Below are 24,194 nucleotides of genomic sequence, written 5' to 3' on the forward strand. Positions count from 1 at the left end.
CAGCAGTATAGTTCGCTGGAGCTGTCTTTTTCTTTTTTTCTTTTCTTGAAATGATTTTTTTTATCAACCTCTGTCACAACGGGAACCCAATGGGTTCACAGGTCGTCTAGTACACTTTAAAATCTTCGATCTTGCAAGTAACAAACAAACAAACAAACAGGGGTGAAAACATCCTCCTTCCCCTTTGGTGGCAGAGGTAAAAATCTATCAAAACAACAATATCATTGGAGGAACAGGGGGAGGGGGGGGGAGGAGTGGAAATGACAAGTACGAGAGGCTCAGGGATATCACAAGGGTATTAAAAATAAAAATGAGGGGGGGGGTTTGAGTTTTTTTTCTGGGGGGGGGGTAGAGGCGAAGGCAGTTTGAGGGTGAAGGATACACACTAACCCTTGACGAGATGCACAGACATCGCAATCAGCACAGATGCACACAATCACCCATCAGTACTCAAGCTACTCACAATATCCCTGTATCCCACAATCACCAAAGCATCTAGAGTGCGAATAGAAAGTCCACACTCCCTTTCAAAATTTTCACCTTTTGTTGCCGTTTTGCCTGCAATTAACTTACATTAAATCAAACTTTATACACCTTTATTTACACATCGTAACCCACAACTTCCAAGTGAAAAATAAATTCTACAACTCATAAAAAAATTAACTAACAAGCTCAAACGAGCTAAGATCCTCGTCCTCTTCATGATGACGTTATAAAAACGAATATGACGTCATTGTGATGTATCAGGTTTGCGATAAATTATCTGTTCTAATGCCCGGCTTTATTCCCACAAACAAAATTCAAACAGCTTGCCTCGTTTCGGAGATAATGGTAGAGGCGATTTCCATTAGCGGCACTATTATGGCGTCAACTTTTTTTCTAGGGAGAATTTCCAAAATCGGAGATGGTTACTGCCTGCGTGTGGGCTTTCTGCATATACATGGCAAGTTTCACGAAGATCCGATGAAAACTCTGGGTTGTGAAACAAAAAATGTCAAAAAATAGGAATAATGTCATAAAAATTGATATGACGTCATAGTGGTTTATCATATGTGGTGAAAGCCTGGTGTTGGCGCAGTGGTTAGGGCAGTGGCTTGGGACCCAAAAGGTCCTGAGTTCAAGCCCCTTGGGACACTGAATATATATATATATATATATATATATATATATATATATATATATATATATATATATATATATATATATACCAAGTCGAAAACACCAGGGGGTTGACTCAGCCTGCCATCCTTCTGAGGTCGGCGAAATGAGTACCAGTTGTACTGGGCCCGGTGTATGCCCCGGTTAGAATAGGTGTACCATATCCCTGTGTGTCGTAAGAGGCGACCAGGGTTGCGTCAGGAAGGGCATCCGGCGTAAAAACCTATGCCAAATCATTATGCGGACAACAAAACGAATTCGACGGTTGATCCGCTGTGGCGACACCTAACGGGAGCGAGCCAAAAGAAGAAAAAGAAGAAGAGTGGTTTATCATATGTGCAGTAATTCATCTCTGCTAATGCCCCGTTCGATTCCCGCAAACATAATTCAAAAAGCTTGCCTCGTTTCGGAGATAATTTTTTAGGAGATTTCCATTTGCGGAGATATTTTGACGTCATAACGTTTTTTCTGGGAGGAATTTTCAAAATCGGAGATGGTTACTGTCTACGCGAGGTATTTGTACATATATATGCCAAGTTTCAGGAAGTTTCGACGAAAACTGTAGGCTGTGAAACAACAAAGTCCACAAGAACAACAATGTGAGTAAGACTTAGAGATCCTCCACGAGGATCTAAAAATACAAAACTAGAATATCTTGGTTGGATAAGTGTCCATACCCCTTATTACAACAATTGTAAATTAACTCGGATGTAACTAATCACCTTCAAAATCACACACCAAGTTAATTGGCCTCCACCTGTATTGTAGTGTAGTGTATTAAATTGTAGCGATTCTGATCATTTCAGAATAAAATCAGGATTATTATAAACCTATCTACCATTTCTGCTGCCACAACCTTTCCAGGGAGACCGAGTACAGGCATTTGAGCATAAATATTTGGTCAACCTCCCACAAATTGCAACAAAAGCAAACTCAACAGATTTTGATTCCTGGATATGTCCTCAGTGAAAGAAAAAAAGTCCTAAGGGATCCTCCGGGGGGAAAGTCCTGAAATCATGGAAATCCAATATGGCCACCACCCGGCTTCGGGGAAAATGAGAAAGTTGTAAAGATTGATATTTTAATATGTAAATAAATGTTTTTCTGGATTCTAATTGTTTCTCGTTATGGTCAGTGTATTGATATACAAGAATAATTATAAAAAACAGTGAAGTGTATTGAGGGTAAAATAAAAAATTATAGCTTTTTTGTCCAAAAATGTCAATTTTTTTTTTACCTGATACTGATTTTGGCTCCTGGACAAAAAAAAATAAGAAATGTTGAAGACACAAGATGAAATCAAGTCTATGGCAATACAATATAATTATGTAAATCATTGAAACATGACAAAATTCACAATTCCACTCAGGGCAATCACATCTGCCTGACGAAGGTTTCGAAATCAAAATGAAAATTCACATTAAACTCAGAAACTACATCCATTATAAACTTACCATACATGTTGAGAAAAAAATCAAGCGTATTAAAGTTAGAACTCGACAATGTCGTCATCATCCTCATCATTGTCACATGGAGTGTCTGTTCAGCCAGAGCCCCTGCAGTTTCCACAAGCTGGAGTGCACTCAATGTTGTGCTTCTTGCATGTGCATCTCATGGTGCTACATTCAGCTTGGCAGTTGCACCGAATGACACGTAACATCTTTTCAGGAGCTGGAGCAATTGATGTCTGAAGTACCACAAAACCCCCGTCACACTTCTGCCAACCCCAGTCTGTGGAAGAAGTATGGAAGTTTGACGTCTTGAAACGAATCAAAGACCACCTTCAGAAGCATACCGAGTCTGCAAAGATATCTTCTCAAACTTCAGCACTCTGGGTTCAGTATATGGACATGCTAGACATTCTATGCAAATACATCTGGGCAGAGCGCACTGGGAACTGGGCACTACATCTACAGGCCATCCAGGAAATACTGCCTTACCTGGCAGCCTCGGGCCACAACCTGAATGCCAAATCTGCGAGGGTGTATCTGCAGCAGATGTCTAACCTCAAAATCTCAACATCCCAATGTCCAACAACGTTTTGATGAGGGGTTCCATGTGGTTCGACGAAGTGAACGCCTGTGGGCAGGTCTTTCATCTGACCTGATCATCGAACAAGTTCTGATGAGAAGTTTGAAGACCAGCGGGGGGCTCACATGAGGGCAAGGAATGACAGAGCAACAACGGCTGGTATGGCTACGATCAATGCCTGCCTGTGCAGAAATAAACCAGGCAATGCAGGAGCTCACAGGTGTGAACTACAACACTGGAGAGCAGAAGAAGGACATAACCAAGGCAAGACAATCTCATGGAAGGACACACTATCAGCTCTTGAGTATTTACAGGAATGGAATTCGTTCAGTAGTGATCCACGTCTGAGGAACATTGCCACTGGAGTTCATGCACACCCCACCATCAACGTCGATACAGCACATGCTGTAGGAGCCAAAATATTGAAATCTATGGATGGGAAAACACCTGCCGAGTACAGATTTAAGAGGAAAGACGAAGTTGTCACCCTCGGCATGAAGTCATCTGTCAAGATTGATGGAGAGCAAGTCCAGGTTGACCCACAATTCCTCTTCCAGAGACTGATCACTGTTGCATAGACAGCAGAAGAACTGGAGTCGGCCTTCAAATATGAACTGTGCAGCAATCCAACAGCCCTCTTTGATTCAACTCTTCAGCTCCGAGAAGCACACAAGCCAGTCTTTGCTGATGCCATCTGGGATCTTATTGGATCCGATGTCCCCAATGATGGGCAACAGTATGTTTTGGATGGCGGGGCACTTGTTCAACGCATTCCATGGTCTCATGGAATCTACATCCAGAGACATATGCCACCAGTTCACCGATTATGTAACGAAAAAGTACGGAGATGCCATAGTCGTGTTTGATGGTTATGAGAGTACCAACACGAAGGACATGACACACCAGAGACGGTCTAAAGGGAATGCTGGCACTACTGTGACATTTACAGCTGACATGCATCTTACAATGAAGAAGGAACAGTTTCTTGCCAATAGGCAGAATAACCAGCGATTCATTTTTATGTTGAGTGAAGAGCTTCAGAAGAAGAACTGTGAGACACACCATGCCTCAGGGGATGCTGATCTGATTGTACTGAAGGCCTTGCAGTCTGTTACTGTCACCAACACTGTGCGAGTTGGTGATGACACAGACCTCCCTGTCCTCCTATGCTACCATGCAAGCTTAGAATCCCATGACCTCTTCATTTGTCCTGAGCCAAATAAGAACAAGAAGAAGCCTCGCATCTGGAACATCAAGGCTACAAAGAAAATGATTGGTACAGACATATGCAAGCACATACTGTTTCTACATGCAGTTCTTGGGTGCGACACGACATCTCGTCTTCATGGTATTGGAAAGGGAGTTTCCCTCAAAAAGTTCAAAGGAAACAACATATTCCGTGAGCAGGCCAAGGTTTTTGATACATATCCAGCTTCCGTATGTGATGTGGCAGATGCAGGAGAAAAAAAACATTGGTGATAATCCACAACGGAAAGTCAACTGACACCCTGGACACCCTCCGGTATCAGTGTTACTGGGACAAGGTGGCTTGGAACTCCTCTCACGTGCAACCACAGACGTTACCACCAACATCAGAAGCAGCAAAGTATCACAGCCTGCGCGTGTATCTGCAAGTCCAAGAATGGAAGGGATGTGCAGATGAACTTCTTCCACAGACTGGGGTTGGCAGAAGTGTGACGAGGGTTTTGTGCCACTTCAGACATCAATAGCTCCAACTCCTGAAAAGATGTTACGTGTCATTGGGTGCAACTGCCAGGCTGAATGAAGCCCCATGAGATGCACATGCAAGAAGCACAACATTTTGTGCACTCCAGCTTGTGGAAACTGCAGGGGCTCTGGCTGCACAAACACTCCATGTGACAATGATGCGGATGATGATGACATTGTCGAGTTCTAACTTTAATACGCTTGATTTTTCTCAACATGTATGGTAAGTTTATAATGGATGTAGTTTCTGAGTTTAATGTGAATTTTCATTTTCATTTCGAAACCTTCGTCAGGCAGATGTGATTGCCCCGAGTGTAATTGTGAATTTTGTCATGTTTCAATGATTTACATAATTATATTGTATTGCCGTAGACCTGATTTCATCTTGTGTCTTCAACATGTCTTTTTTTTTGGTTCAGGAACCAAAATCAGTATCAGGTAAATTTTTTTTTTTCGGGACAAAAAAAATTGACATTTTTTGACAAAAAAGCTATAATTGTTTTATTTTACCCTCAATACATTTCACTTTTTTATAATTATTCTTATGTATCAATACACTGACCATAACTAGAAACAATTATAATGCAGAAAAACATATATTTACATTTTAAAATATCAATCTTTACAATTTTCTCATTTTCCCCGAAGCCGGGTGGCGGCCATATTGGATTTCCATGATTTCAGGACTTTCCCCCCGGAGGATCCCTTAGGACTTTTTTCTGTCACTCAGGACATATCTCGGAATCAAAATCTGTTGAATTTGCTTTTGTTGCAATTTGTGGGAGGTCATCCAACATTTCGACTGTACTAACCATTGCATGCATCAACTATATCTGAGTGAAAGACCCCTGCATTACTACATTTTAACCCTTCTCTTCTTGACTCAGGCTATGTCCACTTGTGTGCTCACAGCAAAAACTGATTGTAATTCCATTCACACAGTTCAGTAAGCTCAGTGGGGGCACCACCACCACCTCACTGTACAATTAACGTGTTCACCAAGCAGGAGTCCAAAGGAATCTAAAGATGCTCAATCTTAAAGCAATCAGCATCTAAAAAAAATCGACATCGCAGCCATGAAATGATCAAACACTCCAATAAATCATCAATTTCCCACCACACCTGCACTTACCCAAGCCGACACAGGACACACGGAGTCCGGACTTCCCCAGATTCCTGCAAAAACACCATCAGGTCTCTCTCATCTTAACTTTGAAGAGGCACAACAAAGTTGGCTCATTTTACTTTGTGAAAGTCAGGATCATGTTGATTTCTATGTTGAAATGATAACATTGTATTCACTACTACCTTTGGTTGTAAAATCAAATGGCAAGTTATGTGAACAACATTGCTTAAGCACAATCCCCCAATCCAAAATACTCCACACATGCATGACAAAAATGCAAACTGCATGAAACTCAGAATGGATCTTCTTTAAAGCCGACACTACAAGCAGACAATTACAAAAGTGAGTAAACACGATAAGGCTTGACAATTATGAATGGGGAAGCAAGCGCCAAGTAAATTGCTGATAAAGCAGTTTCCAGCAAGATTTTTAACATCATCAAATGTTTTTATAACGATCGAGTTCATGGAACATGTAACCCCACACAGTGTTCAAGATTATAATTCAATTGAAATAAAATGATTTAAAGGTTGTATTAAAAAAAAAAAATCCAGAAGTTTAGTGCACTCTCTCTATCGAGTGCAGCCTGTAGCTGCTGGTTGCATCATTGGTTGGGACGCGGCTATGCCGCTGATGCAGTGTCCCCCTTACCAGTACACTGGTGCTCATTTTGCCGACCTCGGCAGGATGACAGCCTGAGTCAATCTCCTGGTGTATATTAATTCAGTGGCCAACGGGGCTTGAACTCAGGACCCTCGGATCCCAAGCCGCCACCCTCACCACTAAGCGAACACCAGGCTTAGTTTAGTGCTGTTGACGCATTCAAATACACCACCATATTTAACATGGTGTAAGTACTGCAAAACTGTGGGTTCTTGGAAGCGGCAGTCAGGCGATTTCTATTCCAGTGTTCAAGTATGTAATTAAATGGAAATAAAATAAAGATTGAAAAGCTTGGATTAAAAAAATATATATATTTATTAATTCTGGAAGTTTACCGCCATTGATGCAGTTGCTATCGCACCACCCTATCTAGCACGTTACACAATAGTTCTTCGTGCCTGTTGTTTGTTTGTGTCCTTTATGACATCCTTAAAAACAGTAATTTCCTGTTTGGAATGATTTTCAATTTCGTTTGAATGCCAGGCAGATAGAGTAAATAAATGATCTCACTCCTTTCTGTGCATGTGCTATCAGGACAAATTCAGCCAAAGTCCTGCTGAACTGCAGGCTTGTTGCCAGAGTCAAGATCAAAATATAACATTCAATTTAAATAACTTGTTCCTCGATCAAAACCGACATTTCTCCATCTGTCCACAAACAGCCAGACAGACAACCGACTTCTTCACCCAGCTTTTCTCTTCACGTGCGCGGGATGACAACGCAACTAAAACACGCATTTCATCATGGCAATCGGGCATTTGACGAACATATAATTGTGATCGTCACGTGCAGCATGCGACGTCAAATCGGACGATAACAGATGTTTATTATAATCATTAAAAAAATAAACACCCTCTTTCATTTTGCTTTTGCATTCATGGAGCAAACTGGTCAGAAAAAATAAAATAAAATAAAATAGAATAAAGGAAGGCAATCCCAATGAAACTGGGATCGAGCCAAGTTTTCACAGTGAAATGAATGGTACTGCAATGTTAAAGGTAAAGTGCTTATTACATTTATACAATTACAACTTTCTTCTGTCACCCTTGGTCACGTACTGTACACAATACTGTGATCAAAAGAAGATACTTGGACAAAAATGGTTTATTTTCTTTCAAATGAAATATTAACCACAATTGCCTGCCTTTAAGCTCTCTGTTATAAAATATCTCGATTACATTGCAGATTACCAAATATACCATTACTAATTCATCGGCAACACCACATTTTGTGTGCCATTTTCACTCCCAGTTGGTTAATTAAGGAAGTGAAAAAAACATAAAGAAAACAGGTAAAACTCCCCCCCCCCCCACTCCTTCCACCCCATGTACCCCTCTCTACGATTTCCACACTCAGCACAATACCCTTGAGATGAACACTCGTCTCATGTGCGATTCTTTTGGCTTGAACCATAGCAACGTACCACGTTATACAACCAATACCCTCGATCTGTATGAATGTTGATGATCTTTACTCACAGAGGTAAGTGGAAGAAATAGAGGAAAAAAAAAAAAGGTTTTCCATGAGCCTCGCTCTTGTAGAAAGAGAGAAAGACAGGAGAAAGAAAGAAACAAACAAACAAACCATACAGACGCACAAACGGATTCATTCTGAAAACCATTCAAGCAAATGTGACAAAAAATTTAATTATAAAAACTTAATTTCCATGATGCCACGAACATATACTGTGAAAGAAGCCAATACATTAAGTAAATGTACAGCACAGGTCAATGTGAACCCCACACACTAATTTTATAAATGCGGGCAACGATAATTATCGTATCCAGATCCTGATTCCGGTTGAGGAAAAATTGATACAATTTTGGTGGTCACACACCCAACGTGTCCACCAAGTTTCATCCGAATCCGTCCACAACTTTGAGATATCGTGCTATATATAATTTTTGGCCCAATCTCTCAATGGAGAAGAATCACTGGAAAATTCAAGTTGGCGGATCCGGATCTTCACCAAAATCAAATCAGATCGACCTTGTCACACCAGCCCACCAAATTTCATCCGGATCCATATAAAACTTTTTGAGATATCGTGCACACAAACAAACAAACAAAGATAGACAGACAGGGGTGAAAACATAACCTCCTTCCACCTGTGGTGGTGGAGGTAATTAGAACAAGCAATGAAATATTGAATACCCTCACCCACACACGTTTTGTGTCATTTTAATGGATGTATTTTGCAGACGAAATCGCATTTTAATTGTATTGTATGCACGTTATCGACATACTCGCATTGTAATTGCACACACTTTTAGATGGAGTCACATTCAAATCGACAAACATGTTTTCGTGTGTTTGTATGTTATTCTTTCACAGCCGAGCCGTAGCACCTCGAGGCAAGGTTTCAAGCTCCCACACATTGGCCTTGACATGTGATTTGAGGTCACCAAAGGCCGCTGTAAAGTGTATATTGGGATGTGGGGTCAAGCAGTGCTGCCAATGGCCCGCAGGCAAAATGTAGTCACCATGAGGCCAATAACTCCATCGCTTTTCAATATTCAACAGATTCCGAAACCACCACCAGGAAAAGCTCACCCAGACAGGCAACCCTGGGTATCCCCCCTCACCACCCTCTCAGGTAGTGCCGGGTAGCCCCTACAAGTTGTACATACATTATAGAGGTACTCAGTTGAAAAAAAAACAGATAATGTGGAATACTGGCTACCACTAGTTGGCTTTGTGGCCTATGTCAGCACATTATGTGGGGACAAACACACAAAAACGCACAAATGCAATACCCTCTTCTCTGGCGATGGTTATAAATTAACATGACAAGAAAACTGAATGTAGGGAACCATGCTGCAGTTTTGTTGCTGAAAGAAAATCAATCAACATCAAGAGAACAGGTCTTTTCTATACTTCTTTACAAGTGTTGCCCCCATGACCTCCAATGTAGTTTGTTATCCTTTACCCTCTTTACACCATGCTCTTCCATGAGCCTAGCTTTGGTATACAACAAAGGTCATAGTAAGTACAAACCAGAGTTGGTGTCAAAGCCACCCAATGCTCGCCTGTTTATACATTTATCGTTTTTAAAAGACTCGTCTAATAATTAATATTTTTTATTCAGCATTTCAGTGAAATCTGATCCAAATAATTTTAAAGCAATATATGTATTTGTATATTGTAATCAGTAACAAGAGAGCAAGGGAGCACAATATACACCCGAACAAGAAGGTATATACAGAATTGTGCTACGACATGGAAAACAGCATCCTAGTTGCCATGGCAACCACTTTAGATGACGAACGTATGTCACGACACACCGTCTCCACAGTCTGTACCTATGTAGCAAATATGAAACGTGAAAGTTGAAAACTTTGGGAGTTAGAGTGCAGACAGGGACGGACGGTCGGACACAGACAGACAGACGGACGGACCACCGGTATCACATAATACGCCCCGATATATATATATATATATATATATATATATATATATATATATATATATATATATATATATATATATATATATATATATATATATATATATATATATATATATATATATATATATATATATATATCGGGCGTATAAAAAAGTGTGGTAGATAAAAACATTAGAAAGGAAAAAAATTACTTGCACCAAAAATTAACATTTTCACGCTCACGCTGACGCCCACGCCGGGGGTATCGCTATAGCTCTCTGTTCTTCGAACAGGCGAGCTAAAAAGAGAAGAAAACTGCAGAGCAGAGTTGAGCCTCAGCAAGCAGGCCATGTCTTTCAATGTGTCGGCAAGAGCAATTTGATGTCGACCTGTGCATGGAAATTTAAAGGTCCCATGACACACAAAACTTTGTGGTTATTTATATATTAACTTGACCTTCCTAGTGAAGAAATCACCCATGTTTCTTTTTTAAAATAAAAAAATGGGATAATTAGACCAATATTTCGAACATTTCTGGTGCTTTTCACAACTCGCTATTCCCCGCCCCTCAAAAAAGTTGACTTCAGCGAACCGCAGCGTTCACGTCATCTGCAGAAACTCGCACAGAGTGGATTGACTCGAGATGTCGTGCGTCGTATAAAGTACGTACAAATGCATTGTGCACATGTGTTTGCCATCTCACTGATCGTCTTGCGGAAAATAAATTCTGCTTCTGAGCCGTGTATGCACAACAATCACGAGGCAATTATTTATCCCTTTACTACCTTGTCGTAGTCGTGTACAAATCCAATACATGTATGCACAATAAAGGGCTATACCATGTCCGCAAAATATTAAATGTGACTGTTGAACGTTTCCATTAAAAAAGAAACTTACAGGGACATACAAGTAAAATACTAAATATTAATATTGCATCATTTCAAGGCGCAAGGAGATCATTTTAAAATCAAACAATGCGAAATACCTGTACCCACATTTTGCAGCTTATTGAATTGTTCGTTGAAACCAGCCTGCTGGGATAGGTACGATTCCACATACATGCAAGCCAGGTATGGCTGCACTCGACATACGTGGATTTATTCTAAAGTGAAGGTACTGCTTCCATTGGCTTGCTATTCATTAACATTTTGCCAAAATGCTGTAATAAATGAACAGGGAAAAATATGTTGGCACAACTATGAAAGACAAATTTATCTGTCCTATTACACGGCCTCATAGCCTCAGGACTCTTACGCATTGACTTATACATTGTGTGCATGCTAATACAAGTTACTTGTCAACTCTAGAGTCTAGACTAGTCCGATAAATCCGTCGTCCATCCGACTAGTCCGATAAATCTGTCGTCTGTCCGACTCGGCCGATAAATCTGACGTGCTGTAGCTTTCTTTTATTATTCTCTTTTCTTCATTGTTTTCTACTGGCGTTTTCTACTTTTGGTATAACTATTTAATATTACAAAAAACTAGATCAATATATGACATCGCAGATGCAATATTTCACAAATTGAAACATCTACAGATATTAAAAATGCCTAAAAGTAGTGGATAGCCTTAAACATTACTGTATTTCCATCTGTATTACCCAACTAAATTGTTATTTCCTTTTGTCATTCCAGGTAATGTGGTAATGGTGGTGGTGGTGGGGTTAGTGCTTGCCCAGTATGTGTAGTTGCTCGTACAATCGCAATGGAAGAACAAACCAGAGATGAGGCCGAAGAGCCAACTGGAAGACACTGTATAATTCACAAGGAATCACTGAGTATTGATCCAAATGAACAACTTACCAGTCCACAAAGTTTTGAATCATGGAAAACCCAAATAAATGCTGCTCAAGTAAGAGATCACTCCCCTATACTCGACATTGCTAAATCCGTGACAGCCAAGGAGATTCCAGTGATCTTCTACCATAGGAAATGCAAGAGCATTTTCACGATGAAGAGAGATCTGGAAGCCCTTAAACGTAAAACAGATCCAAGCTCAACTGAGGAAGCTGTTGCTGGGTGTTCCAATGCTAAGCGACTGGCAAGACGATGCTCATCAGAATCACGCATCTATGACTACACATGCATTTTCTGCGAAAATGTCAAGAGATACAAGGGAACCTCAACTCGGGAAAAACTAGTCCAATCTGCAGAGTTGAGATCGGACCAGAAGCTTCGAGCTTGTGCAGTCCGCAAGTGTGACACCAAGCTTTTAGCCATAACGAGTCGGGACATAGTTGCTGCTGAAGCACATTATCATGCTTCCTGCTACAGGGACTACACAAGACCAGCACCCGGTCTCGATACAGAGCCTGCTCCTTCTCAGGAGAATGATATTTATCTCGAAAAGCAAGACGAATCATATGCAGAACTGTTTCATTATATACAAACTGATATCGATCCCAACAAGCCAATTGTCAGAGTTACAACGCTTACAGAGAAACTGCGAATGATGTCTGCCAGAGGCATACATAGTCCAACAGAATCCACCAAGAAACATCTCCGTCAGAATTTGGAACAGGAGTTGGGAGACTGTATTCAGATTTTTGCTGACACAAAAGGAAAACTTGTTGTTGTACCTGATTGCATAACAATGCAAGATATCGTCAGTGAGTATTGCGATATGGAAAGGGAGCTGAAAACTTGGAAAGATAAATCAACAAATATCTCGAAGATCATTGATCAGTCATCGTCATTTTTGAGAGCAACAATAAAGGACGAGAAAAAACCAACAACCTGGCCCTATCACCCGTCCGATGTGGAGAAGGAATCATTCACTGCATCTTCGACAGTTTCTGATTGGTCGACTAACTGGTGATCCAGAACACAAACACCCTTCACGGAGAGTAACAATGCTCACGGAATCCTTCAGTCAAGATGTGGTATATGCAGTGACATGTGGTATGCAGAAGCCACCAAAACATATACTGCTTCCATACATGGTTAAAACACTCACTGGGAATACGGAGTTGATACGGACGTTGAACAGATTAGGCCATGGGATATCTTACTCTCAGCTGGAAGAAAATGACAGCCTTGTGCTTACAGAAGCTCACAGCTAATCTAAATCAGACACTCATACCAACAAATATTCAACCAAATACGTTTACCAACTTGGCCTGGGACAACATTGATAGATTGGAAGAAACATTGAGTGCAAAGGGAACGTCACATCGTGTGAATGGTATCGTGGTACAGGCCAGAGTTTATGGACCACATCTTCCGAAACAAGCGCTTCCTGAGATAGCCAAGAAAAAGCAAAGATCTTTGGATTTTTCTGATCACGAACTGACAACATACATTGCTGGACAGCGCGTTGGACCACAGTTGCTCACAACAGACACGAGCATAGTAACGGAGTACACAGCTATGAACAAAAACCTCATCTGGATACTTGCTCGAATGACCGACGCAGAGAAGCAGCGCATACCAAGCTGGACGGGTTTCAATATAAACACCACAGATTCTCTGACGGTCTCAGAGGATGTTGTTTGTTATATGCCCACTATCAATGCTCCAGCTACGGAATTGACTACAGTCGCTGAAATATTAAACCAGTCAGAACTTGTGAGGACGGCACCACAGTTAGAGGCGATTGTCGTAGTGTTGGACCAGGCATTATACGCTAAGGCAGCCAAAATCATCTGGAAACACACTGACAAGTATTCACGAATAATTCTCTGTCTGGGTACTTTCCATACAGTCTGCAATATACTCGCAATTATCGGAGCTCGTTTTCAAGATGCTGGTCTCCGGGACCTGTGCATAGAAACAAACCTCACAGCGGAAGGCTCACTTGCCAGAATATGTATGACGTTCATTGAAATTTAAAGTAGCCCGATGTATAAAAGGATAGGTTCAATTTATAAGCATTATTTAGTATGTGTTTAATTTAAAATGCCTGTAATCTGTGTTAAAAATTGATTGGTAATAATGTATAATAACAAGGCGTATTTGTTCGACAGATCAGTTAATGATAACATAATTATGATAAACCTAGAGTGTGCAGCAATTTTGCATGTATTGTGAAATATAATGTACCTGATGTTACATACCTACTTTAGGATACTAGCTACTACCAAAATTACACTGAGATACCAAAAGTAGACGAATAAACCTAAATGTTCAAAATCTATGTTTTGTTCCAAAATATCAAAATTAGGGAGTATGGTTGAACTTTGCCAAAATATGTGCCCCAAACAACCACCATATTACAAAGTAATGATGTATTCCAATGCAGTGGTTCATTGCGAATATTTTGAGGGGTCAAATGTTACTCTGGGAGTTTTCATTTTTGAAATATTGACAAAACGTACAATGTGAATTCTGAACTTGAAGCGATTTTGGCCACTTTTCACTAAATGCAACATATTTTTTGTCATTATATCAAAAGTTTGACCAATAACCACCATAAATGTACTATATTTCTATTACTCTATTAGTTGGCATCCAGTATGCAAATTATTGGCACTCTGTGGTCCTTAAAAAATATTTATTCCAATTTTAGCAAATATCACATTTTTTGGCGAAGCGAAGCGGGCGTATAATAATATTTTGGGTGATAAAACAGAGATGGCCGAGAGTTATACACTGCTATCACTTTTTTTTTCATATCGAGATACATATATGTTGTTAAAAATCACAATGAGCCTCACTCCATCTGTATGGTACCGACCAACCCCTATGAGGCTCATAGCCTAATAGCTCAATAAAGCTGGTTAATTTTGTTGCATTCCTAAATTTTTTGGTTCACTCGATATAATTCTCCAAACAGTAGAAAAAGATAAGTTTACTGCTTTGGAAATTTCACATTTTCTTATGTATGTATGGAGGAGGGAACATAACCTTGCTTGCTTAAACAAAATACGTCTATCGGCCTAGTTATAAGACTTGTTATTTCTTTAAATTATCAGATTTCGACACTTATTTAGCCCGGACGATATCCGATCCTCAAAACTGAAATAATATTTTGATGATATGCTTTAATTAGTCTGTGGGAATCGATCGTGGAAAATCATATCATATAATGCATGAAATCGCTACAAGCTGCTAATTTGAAAACTAAAGTACTTACAAAAACGAAGTACACAGTGATTCATAGCTATGACGACCAGGCATTCGATACGAACGAGGAAAGTGAAAACAAAATTTTTGTCGTAAATAAATCGTTGCAGCCTGTTCCAAATCAAGGCATGGTTGAACAGGCCAAAAAACATGGTGGTTTCAGACCCCAGCGAGGTTACCCAGGAAACACCTTTATAGAGAGAGATAGAGATATATATAGAGAGATAGAGATATATATAGAGAGATAGAGATATATATAGAGAGATAGAGATATATATAGAGAGATAGAGATATATATATAGAGATAGAGAGATATATATATATAGAGATAGAGAGATAGAGATATATATATAGAGATAGAGAGATAGAGATATATATATAGAGATAGAGAGATAGAGAGAGAGAGAGAGAGAGAGAGAGAGAGAGAGAGAGAGAGAGAGAGAGAGAGAGAGAGAGAGAGAGAGAGAGAGAGAGAGAGAGAGAGAGAGAGAGAGAGAGAGAGAGAGAGAGAGAGAGAGAGAGAGAGAGAGAGAGAGAGAGAGAGAGAGAGAGAGAGAGAGAGAGAGAGAGAGAGAGAGAGGTGGCCGAGGATCGCCTGGTGAAGGATATAATTAAATAAGGCCGTTAATTATCTTCAAAAGGGGTATTTTAATTAACCCAAACATCCAATTTTCACTCTTGCACTACCTTAGAGTTTTCTTCGTATGCATGCAAAGTTTTATGGTTTTGGAGTTATGGAGGAGACACACACACACACTGTCACACGAACACACATTGCCTCTGAATGAGAAATGAACAGGACAGAACCATCATAAATATATATGTGGAAAAGCTAAAAGCCAAGACTGGAAATCAAACCCAGGTCCTCTGGCAAACCATACCAGTGCTCAGCCATTTGAGCTATCTGGGGGACCCACTGGCTGAGCAATGCAATTTTTCCACATATATATGTATGTGTATGTGTATATGTATATGTATATGTATATGTATGCAACACGATTTTTCCACATAGACTCTCTTGAGAGCAGGCCCTAGCGGCCTATCTGCTCCTATGGTTGGCTGGCAGCGAGTGCCCCGGAAGCAGTGGGGGAAAGAGAGTGGCACTTGTATATGTGGAGGAATTGTGTCGCTCAGCCAGTGGATCACCCAGATAGTGGAGCACTGGTACGGTTTGCCAGAGGACCTGAGTTCGATTCCCGGTGTGGGCCCGTATTTTTTCCAAATATATATATTGATGAACATTGCCTTTTATTCGTATAGATGGATGACAAGTTTGGATGAAATGTCTCAAAGCACCAATATCCTACAATTTTGGTTTTTCACAATGCACCTTTAGCTACAACATGATACTAGTGGTGTGAGCAATGGCAGTCATTCGATGTCTTTAATGACTTGGTTGATAATCGTGAGATTCAAGGAAAATTTAAGAACTAGTTCATACTTTCCTTTCGGTATGAGCCTGGTGTGGCTCAGTGGTTAAGGTGGTGGCTTGGGATCCTTGGGGTCCTGAGTTTGAGCCACGCTGGCCGCTGAGTTAGCATCAGGGGGGTTGACTCAGCCTGTCATCCTTCCGAAGGTCGGCAAAATGAGCACCAGTATACTGGTAATTATCCCTGCAGGGTCGAAGGCGACTAAATGGTTGGCGTCAGGAAGGGCATCCGGCCGTAAAAACATTGCCACAAGAAAGGGTACCTGATTGGAGCATGCAAAAAGCTGACCCCTGCTCAGGGATAAAGGCTTTAAAATGGTGTCATGATGACATGCTTTCCTTTCGGTAAACAATCACACATTAAGTCTTCAAAATTTGATGACATTTACAACTTGAAGGGCACTCGGTGGAGCGCATACCTCCACAACGCAATGCCTGATCCACAACATATCCTGCCCGATACATTTTTCAAATATCGTGCTAAATTTCATTTTTGGCCCCATCTCTCAATGGTGAAGAATCACTTTAAAAATTAAATAATTATCGCATCCGGATCTTCACCAAAATCAAACCAATTCATCCTTGCTACACACCCAACATGTTCACCAAGTTTCGTCCAAATATGTCGACAACATCTTAAGATATTGTGCTTTCTATCATTTTTGGCCCAATCTCTCAATGGTGAAGAATCATTTTTAAAAAGTTCTCGTAGCCAGATCCAGATCCGGATCTTCACCAAAATCCAATCAGTTTGTCCTTGTCACACACCCAAACTGTCCACAAAATTTCATCCAAATCCATCCACAAATTGAGATATCCTGCACATAGACAAAACATACAGACACAGTCAGAAGGATGAAAACATAACATCCTTCACTTTCGGTGGGCAGAGGTAAAAATTGGTAGTTATGAAATAAAGAAATAAAATAAAAAGAAGAGGATCCACAAGGAAACCCCAAGAATACATTTGGCAAACCTATCATTTCAGACATTGTGTTTTGTAGATCATTTTCAATTGACTCAAGCAAGAGTACAGTTGGATTTTGGACCGATAAAAGATTACAGAGAGCTGCTTTGTTAGAGTCGTAAAATTACCCACCCTTTCTCACCCACATACATACCCGATCCCTCCCAGCACCTCCCACCTGTACTTCATGCCAGTGCTCAGAGTTGTGGTTTCCTGCAGCGAGATGTGCCGTTGGGTGCATGTGGCCAGCTGCCGCTCGCTGCACGCCACAAGTGCTACGGAACGGAACCGTGAGCGTGCCTTGCCGTTTCCTGGTGCCCCCGGGGTGCCGTTGGTGCGACAGCCATCCAGGCGATCCTCGCTGGTGCGGCTCTTGATACCGGATTCGGTGCATGCAAAAGACACCTGCATTTGGTCCTACACTCAGCTACCTATCGAGCTTGGTGGATCTTTCAGAGATGCAAGGCAGTGCAGGACTTACAAGAAAAAGCCTTGGTTGTTGGGGAAAACGAAAATAATAAGTTGCAAGCACTCCAGGGAACAACTTCCAATTTCTAGGGATCTTGAGCCTTCATGAAAATGCCACAGCTTTTTTTTTTTCTTTCAGGGTTTTCTGGCTATTTGAAAGGCTCCGAAACAAATCAGTCAAATTTTGTTAACTGTTCGTGTTCCCCCGTCATGCTGCTCCTGGAAAAGGCCAGTTATCATCAGATAGACAGTTGCTGAAGGAGTTTAAGTGACAATAAAAGCTTCAACAGAGAGCTGTCCACCACATCGACGATTCTCCCTACAAAAGCACATTTTCTTTATAGATCTTACAATTTAAGGAAAGAAAAAAAAATCAGATTCAAGAGTAAAAGTTCACCTTTTTTGCCTTTCCAACAAAACACACCATCCAGTAGGAAACAGATGATTGTGAACAGGTGGAAGGCTGTAGTCTTCTCAGCAATGGGGGAGGGGTGTGGGCGGGATCCTTCCAAAAGAATTGGAAAAAAAAAAAACAGATGCAAATTTCCACGTCTATCGGTTTTAGAAGCTTCACCAAGGTTCGTGAAGAAAACGGAGGCAGTAAATCAGAAAGAAAGTGCGACAGAATGGTGTAGCACATTCCAATCCACCACCTCTGCTGCCAGGCAATTCTCGACCTGGCAGAATGTCGCACCGACCCACACCTTTAGGACAGAAGCTCCCCGCAAGAACAGCGAGGAATCGGTATGGGTGCTTGTACAATCCAGTCGACTTCATGTCACCACCAAAATAATTTCACAGAATACATCCCAAATTTCTCAGCAAGGGAGAATGGGTTGCAGAATCATCGAAAGAAGGAGAGGAGAAAGACGATGGTCTTCAACGTTTCGGAGCAATGAATGAATAAGTCGACAAACAACATCTAGTTTAGATCTGGTTTATACCACAAAGTGGACAACCATAAAGAACCTCAACAGAGTGATATTGACTGAGAAGGAGGGGAGCATTTGAACAGCTTAATTACAGCCTCAAGATAAGAGAAGATGGCAATAGGAAAGTCACTTAGAGCTGGAAGAGCATCGCGGATCCATGTCGGAAATAGTTTTCTGTCTTGCAAATGGAACATGCCCATTTTCAAACCAGTCTAATGGCAGGAAGAAGGATGGCCAGAAAGGAAGTGGAAAGGTCAGCTTTGAGATTAGACTCACTCCAGTCAGGGGCAGTCAATGATGCATTAAACATAATTAGCAGCGAATAAACTCAAGCTGTTAGGGCACCGTGTGTTCATGATAAAAAGTAAAGATAATCACATACGGTACTGTACATCATTAGCAAGTCGACACAAATTTGAGTCATTCATAATTTCAAATAAATTAATAAATAAGGAAATAGTCCTTTGCGAAGAGGAGGCGAGCTAACTCCGGCACCCTGGGCAAATTCCAAAATTCCTGCCCGAACCTCAGTAGAACGTCATGCTTGGCCAACCGGTTCGTGAAAGACTTGGGTCAAGCCTCCTCTCAAGAAGTAGCCCACAAGAACCCCAGCAAAACGGGGGAATATTAAAGAAGATGATAATTGATAAGTAAACAAATGAAATGAGCAAATCCTAAAATGCTCCATGTTCTTTGATTGTTAAAAAATTTATTTGACCGTTCAAACTCTCGCAAAGACAGTCAACATCATGGAGGATGTGCAAGCGAGATTCGCAAAGTTAGCAACTTGAAAAAAAAAAGACATTTTGACACTCGATGGATTGTGGACGACATTTAAAACAGGTAAAAACCCAAGTCAAAATAAAAACAAAGTTCTGAAACAAAAAAATGTTCATCTCTTTTGATTAGTTGGACAGAAATTGAGAATAAATAAATAAATAAATAAATAAATAAATAAATAAACGACTAACGTCTCTACCAATTAATTAATTTGAACCTGCCGTGCAATCAATCATTATTCACACCTGAAGGGAGAGTCTATTCTCATCAGAGTCAGTGAGTGTGAATACACACACACACACACACACACACACACACACACACACACACACACACACACACACACACACACACACACACACACACACACACACACACACGCACACACGCACACACACGCACACACACGCACACACACGCACACACACCTATTCGATCGTTCATTCTTACAATCAACACAATCGACAGAACACGACGACACTGTCAGTTAAAAGTTCTTTCTCGTATTTATTTATTTTTCCCCATTTATGAAATTGGAACAAAAGTTGTCTAATGTGATCACAACAAGTGAAGAATGCACAGGTTCTGTCCAGCATCTGAAGCCACAGCAAATTGTTTAAAGATGTTATTCGCAGAATTTTTCTCAGATCTTGCAGCACATCTCAGACCACAGGCTGGACTAGCAAGCACGAGTGGCCAATAATCACATTTTGTACTGGCTCATCGAGATTGTGGTCTGAAGTGCACTGCAAGACCTACGGGCTTGATTCATGTGTCCAGGCGACCAGAGGCACAGTTCAATGAAGTCATAAAATTTAACCGTGACATTATTTGTCAAATTTAAATACAGGTTCGTTAATACCTTGGATGTGGATTATGTCCAAGTTTGCTACACACGTTCCCGAGTGCTTCCTTGTCCTCACCTATATCTACTGTAATTTACACAATTCATTCCAAGGCGTTTAAATAAATGTCACACACGCAGGTTATAAAGTTTGCTTCAATTTAAGATACCAGTACGTGCGTGCCCGTACATGCGTGGCCGTACATGCAAACCAAAAAAAAAATTCAAACAACCACACAGGCCATTCCTTCGCTCTCAAACGACGACTGGATTGGAGCATTGTGTTTATCTATAAATGCGCATAAGAAATCGAGAAATTATTAGAATACATTAAGTCATCACTATCCGGAAGTGGTGCGTGCCCGTACGGAATGTTCACATGCATTCCACGAATTATGGCTTTCATTGAAGTAACAACTGCTGTGATACTTACACACACAGGGTTAATTAAAATCCAAATTAAAATCAACTTTACCTCATTGTCTTTGCTTGCCATGACATTCGCAGCCATTGACCATTGCCACTCCTTCACCACGCTAACTATGGCGCCCTTTCCCCATCGGCAACGCCTCTGCAGCAACGTGTCCTGTCATTGGTTTGGTAAATAAATGGCCATAACTTGGGAACCTCTTGTCAGATTAATATCAAACCTTGAAAAGGCACATCCTCAGGTCCTCAGCAATATACCTGGCAAGTTTCAATGAAATAGGACCAGTGGTTGTCGAGAAACAGCTGTCACGCACACACACACACATGCGCACGCACGCACGCACACACACACTGCTGGAATTATAGATGGATGATGCACATATCCTGTTGAGGCAGGATGCATTTTTAAAATAATCCAATTTGTTTGCATGGAATGACAAGGTTTTAAAAATACATTTTACATAAAAAGGATGGAATAATTGTGACGAAGAAAGAAAAATATCCAAGTAGGAATTGAGGAGAAAGAGTTGATTAGTTGATTCGTATTAGGAAAGATTAATCAATACCGAGAAAGTTCATGAAGCACTTTGACGAAGGCAACGTTCATCCAATACTCTTTATAAAACCTCACATCATGGAAATTACGATTGCACGTACACATTTGACCACCGAAGGATTGAAATAGGCTGAGGGGTACAGAAAAGATGTCACCTACCATTCAATACTCAGAAACGTAGCAACAAACAGAGAGCAATCTTTTGCTTCATGTAAAGATACATTTCAGCCTCTTTGCTTTGTGCCATATAGATTACAAGTTTCCACATGCGGAACGTGTGTGTGTGTGTGTGTGTGTGTGTGTACGTGTGTCCTCCATAACTCCAAAACCACAAGACCTCGCAGGCTGAAACTTTGCATGCATACCAATAAAACTCCAAGGAAGTACAGGAGTGAAAATTGGATGTTTGAGTTAATGAAAACACCCCTTTTGAAGATAATTAACAGCCTTGTATAATTATTTCCTTTATCAGGCGCATCCTCGGCCACCTCGCTCTCCATGGGGTCTTAAGGTGCATCCTGGGTTACCTCGCTGGGTCTGATACCACCATGTTTTTTGGCCTGCTCAACCATGCCTTGGAACTGGCTGCAACGATTCAATGAGAAAGTCTTCCCCCCCCCACCCCACTTTCCTTACTCATACAATTGAATGCCTGTTCATCATAGCTACAAATTGCTGGATGCATTGCAACGCTTACAAATGCCTGGAGACGCTAGCGCTCTTGGTTTTATTTCATTTCCACAAAATCTTTCTCCGAGGGCATTTCAGATTGGATAAAGTTTATATTCGTACGTTTCTCTGATAAATACATATGAAGGATAGATTTTTATGAATTCAGACTGGCCTTATGATCTTTCTATGATAAAATGGGCACAAAATACCCCCTACGAACAACCTACTGGTATTATATTATATATTGTTGTATTCCATGCTGAACATGTTATTTAATTTTGTATTTGTATCAGTGTTTTATGGACCTGCATGCAATTTCTCGTTTCAGTATATTAAACCCAGAGAGTACATGTTGTCTTTTTTTTCAGATCATAGATGCCGAGAAAGCAGATACACACCCCATCGGAGCTAGACTGGAAACGGACAATTCGCGGTGCACCTGCCAGGGTGTGACCTTTGAGAATGTGATTACCAAGCCAAAGGATGACAGCATAAATAAACTGCTAAAAGTCGTAAACCAAAGAGCAGGATATGGTGAGAATGAGTTTGGTTATCAAGGATCGGCTTCAGGACACCTCTCCAATAGACATGAAGGATAATAACATCTTGTGGCACAAAGCGTGTTACGCTGAGTGTACAAGTGCATTACACATCAAACGATCAGAAGAGCATCATATATAAAGGCTGTCATGAATGAAGATACTGGTCTGCTTCGGAAAAGGAAAGGACGGCCAGCAGTCACGGCATTGGCCGCCTGCTGAAACAATATCTGCAGAGGAGCCATTCACCAGATCTTGGAAATAATCATTTAAGAGTACTGAATGTCTTTTTTTTGCCAGGGATCAAGATTTGCCAAGGATAAACTTCATGTCTGCCGAAGTCATAATTTCGGCAAAAGAATTGCTCACATTGTAGAGACCTCTGGAAATGAACAGTGGCATGTCAACTATGCTGAACTAATAGCTCCTTCAGATGCTGCCAATGGACATTGTTTACCATAAAGCTTGCATGACAGAAAATTGGCAGAAGTATCAAGGAAGTGCAAACATTGTCCGTTCCTAATCATCCCCTGCTACATCATCAGGAAGATTCTCGAAAACAGACAATAAAAACTTTGTTGCTGCCAAAATGCAGTTTTACAGTCAGTTGAATGAGAGACGAAACCAAGGGGAAATAATTCCAATTGATGAAGCTGAACAGGACTTTGAGAATATTATGAGAGACCATGGTCAAAGCAGAACTTTGGAGAGAGCCGCTCTCAGAGATGTTATAAAGCAACACATAAAAAAAGATGCAGTTCAGTAGACCAAAGAATCCGTCAAAATCAAGCCTGATCCAGACTGTGAAAATGGGGAATGTTGCCGTTGAAGATCGAGTTGACATTATCTTTCAATGTGCTTTGCTTATTCGAAAAGCCATTGAACAATATCAGTCCTGGAAATTTGGTGGATCACTCGTAAGCACACCAGAACTTGCCAGACTGTCTTCTGAAACAGAGAGCATGTTAGGCCTCAGTGTGGCAGAAAGATCCCATCACCGATTTCAGCCAGTCGAAATTGGATAGACAAGAAAGAAATATTCAGCACCTCAAAAGATATCATCATCCAAAATAATCCCTTTGATGTGGATGTGTTGGAGAATAAAACGAGAGATAAACTGATTGACATTACAAACAACATGGTAATTCCTCAGGACATCACTGCAAATATCATGATTGCAGAAGCGAGAAAGAAGGAAGCAGATGAAAAGTTTATTAATGACAGAATAAAAGGACACGGAAATACACAGGACAAGGTGAAGGTCAAAGTACAAACGTGGACCTCAGCTGGAAAGGAGATACGATCAAAACATGGAAAACAAGAAGTTGTGATGAAGGAATCTGCATCGATGTTGGCTCACCTTCTCGTCATATGATCTTCCCAAGATGTTGACCTGAAAGAGGTAGTTGGTAATTGGTA

The 24,194-nt window shown here is 40.7% G+C and overlaps 1 protein-coding gene across 17 annotated transcripts in view; it reads right to left on the reverse strand.

The window, feature by feature from the left end:
• KCNAB2 (potassium voltage-gated channel subfamily A regulatory beta subunit 2) overlaps positions 1-24,194 on the reverse strand; it is a 156,718-nt gene that overhangs the window by 43,453 nt on the left and 89,071 nt on the right. For 12 of the 17 annotated variants that reach the window (XM_085876171.1, XM_085876166.1, XM_085876161.1 and 9 more), the window contains one exon: positions 6,050-6,093. The exons of 3 other annotated variants lie outside the window; for them this stretch is intronic. In XM_085876171.1, coding sequence (XP_085732297.1) covers positions 6,050-6,093 — 44 coding nt within the window. Of the gene's footprint in view, positions 1-6,049; positions 6,094-17,733; positions 18,383-21,054; positions 21,213-24,194 lie in introns of those variants that run through there. 2 more of the 17 variants (XM_085876172.1, XM_085876160.1) reach the window with 2 other exon arrangements.

Source organism: Eptatretus burgeri, chromosome 4 (genome assembly GCF_056783735.1).
Source record: "Eptatretus burgeri isolate ZD-2024b chromosome 4, Ebu_testis_v1, whole genome shotgun sequence".
NCBI classification, from domain to species: domain Eukaryota; kingdom Metazoa; phylum Chordata; class Myxini; order Myxiniformes; family Myxinidae; genus Eptatretus; species Eptatretus burgeri.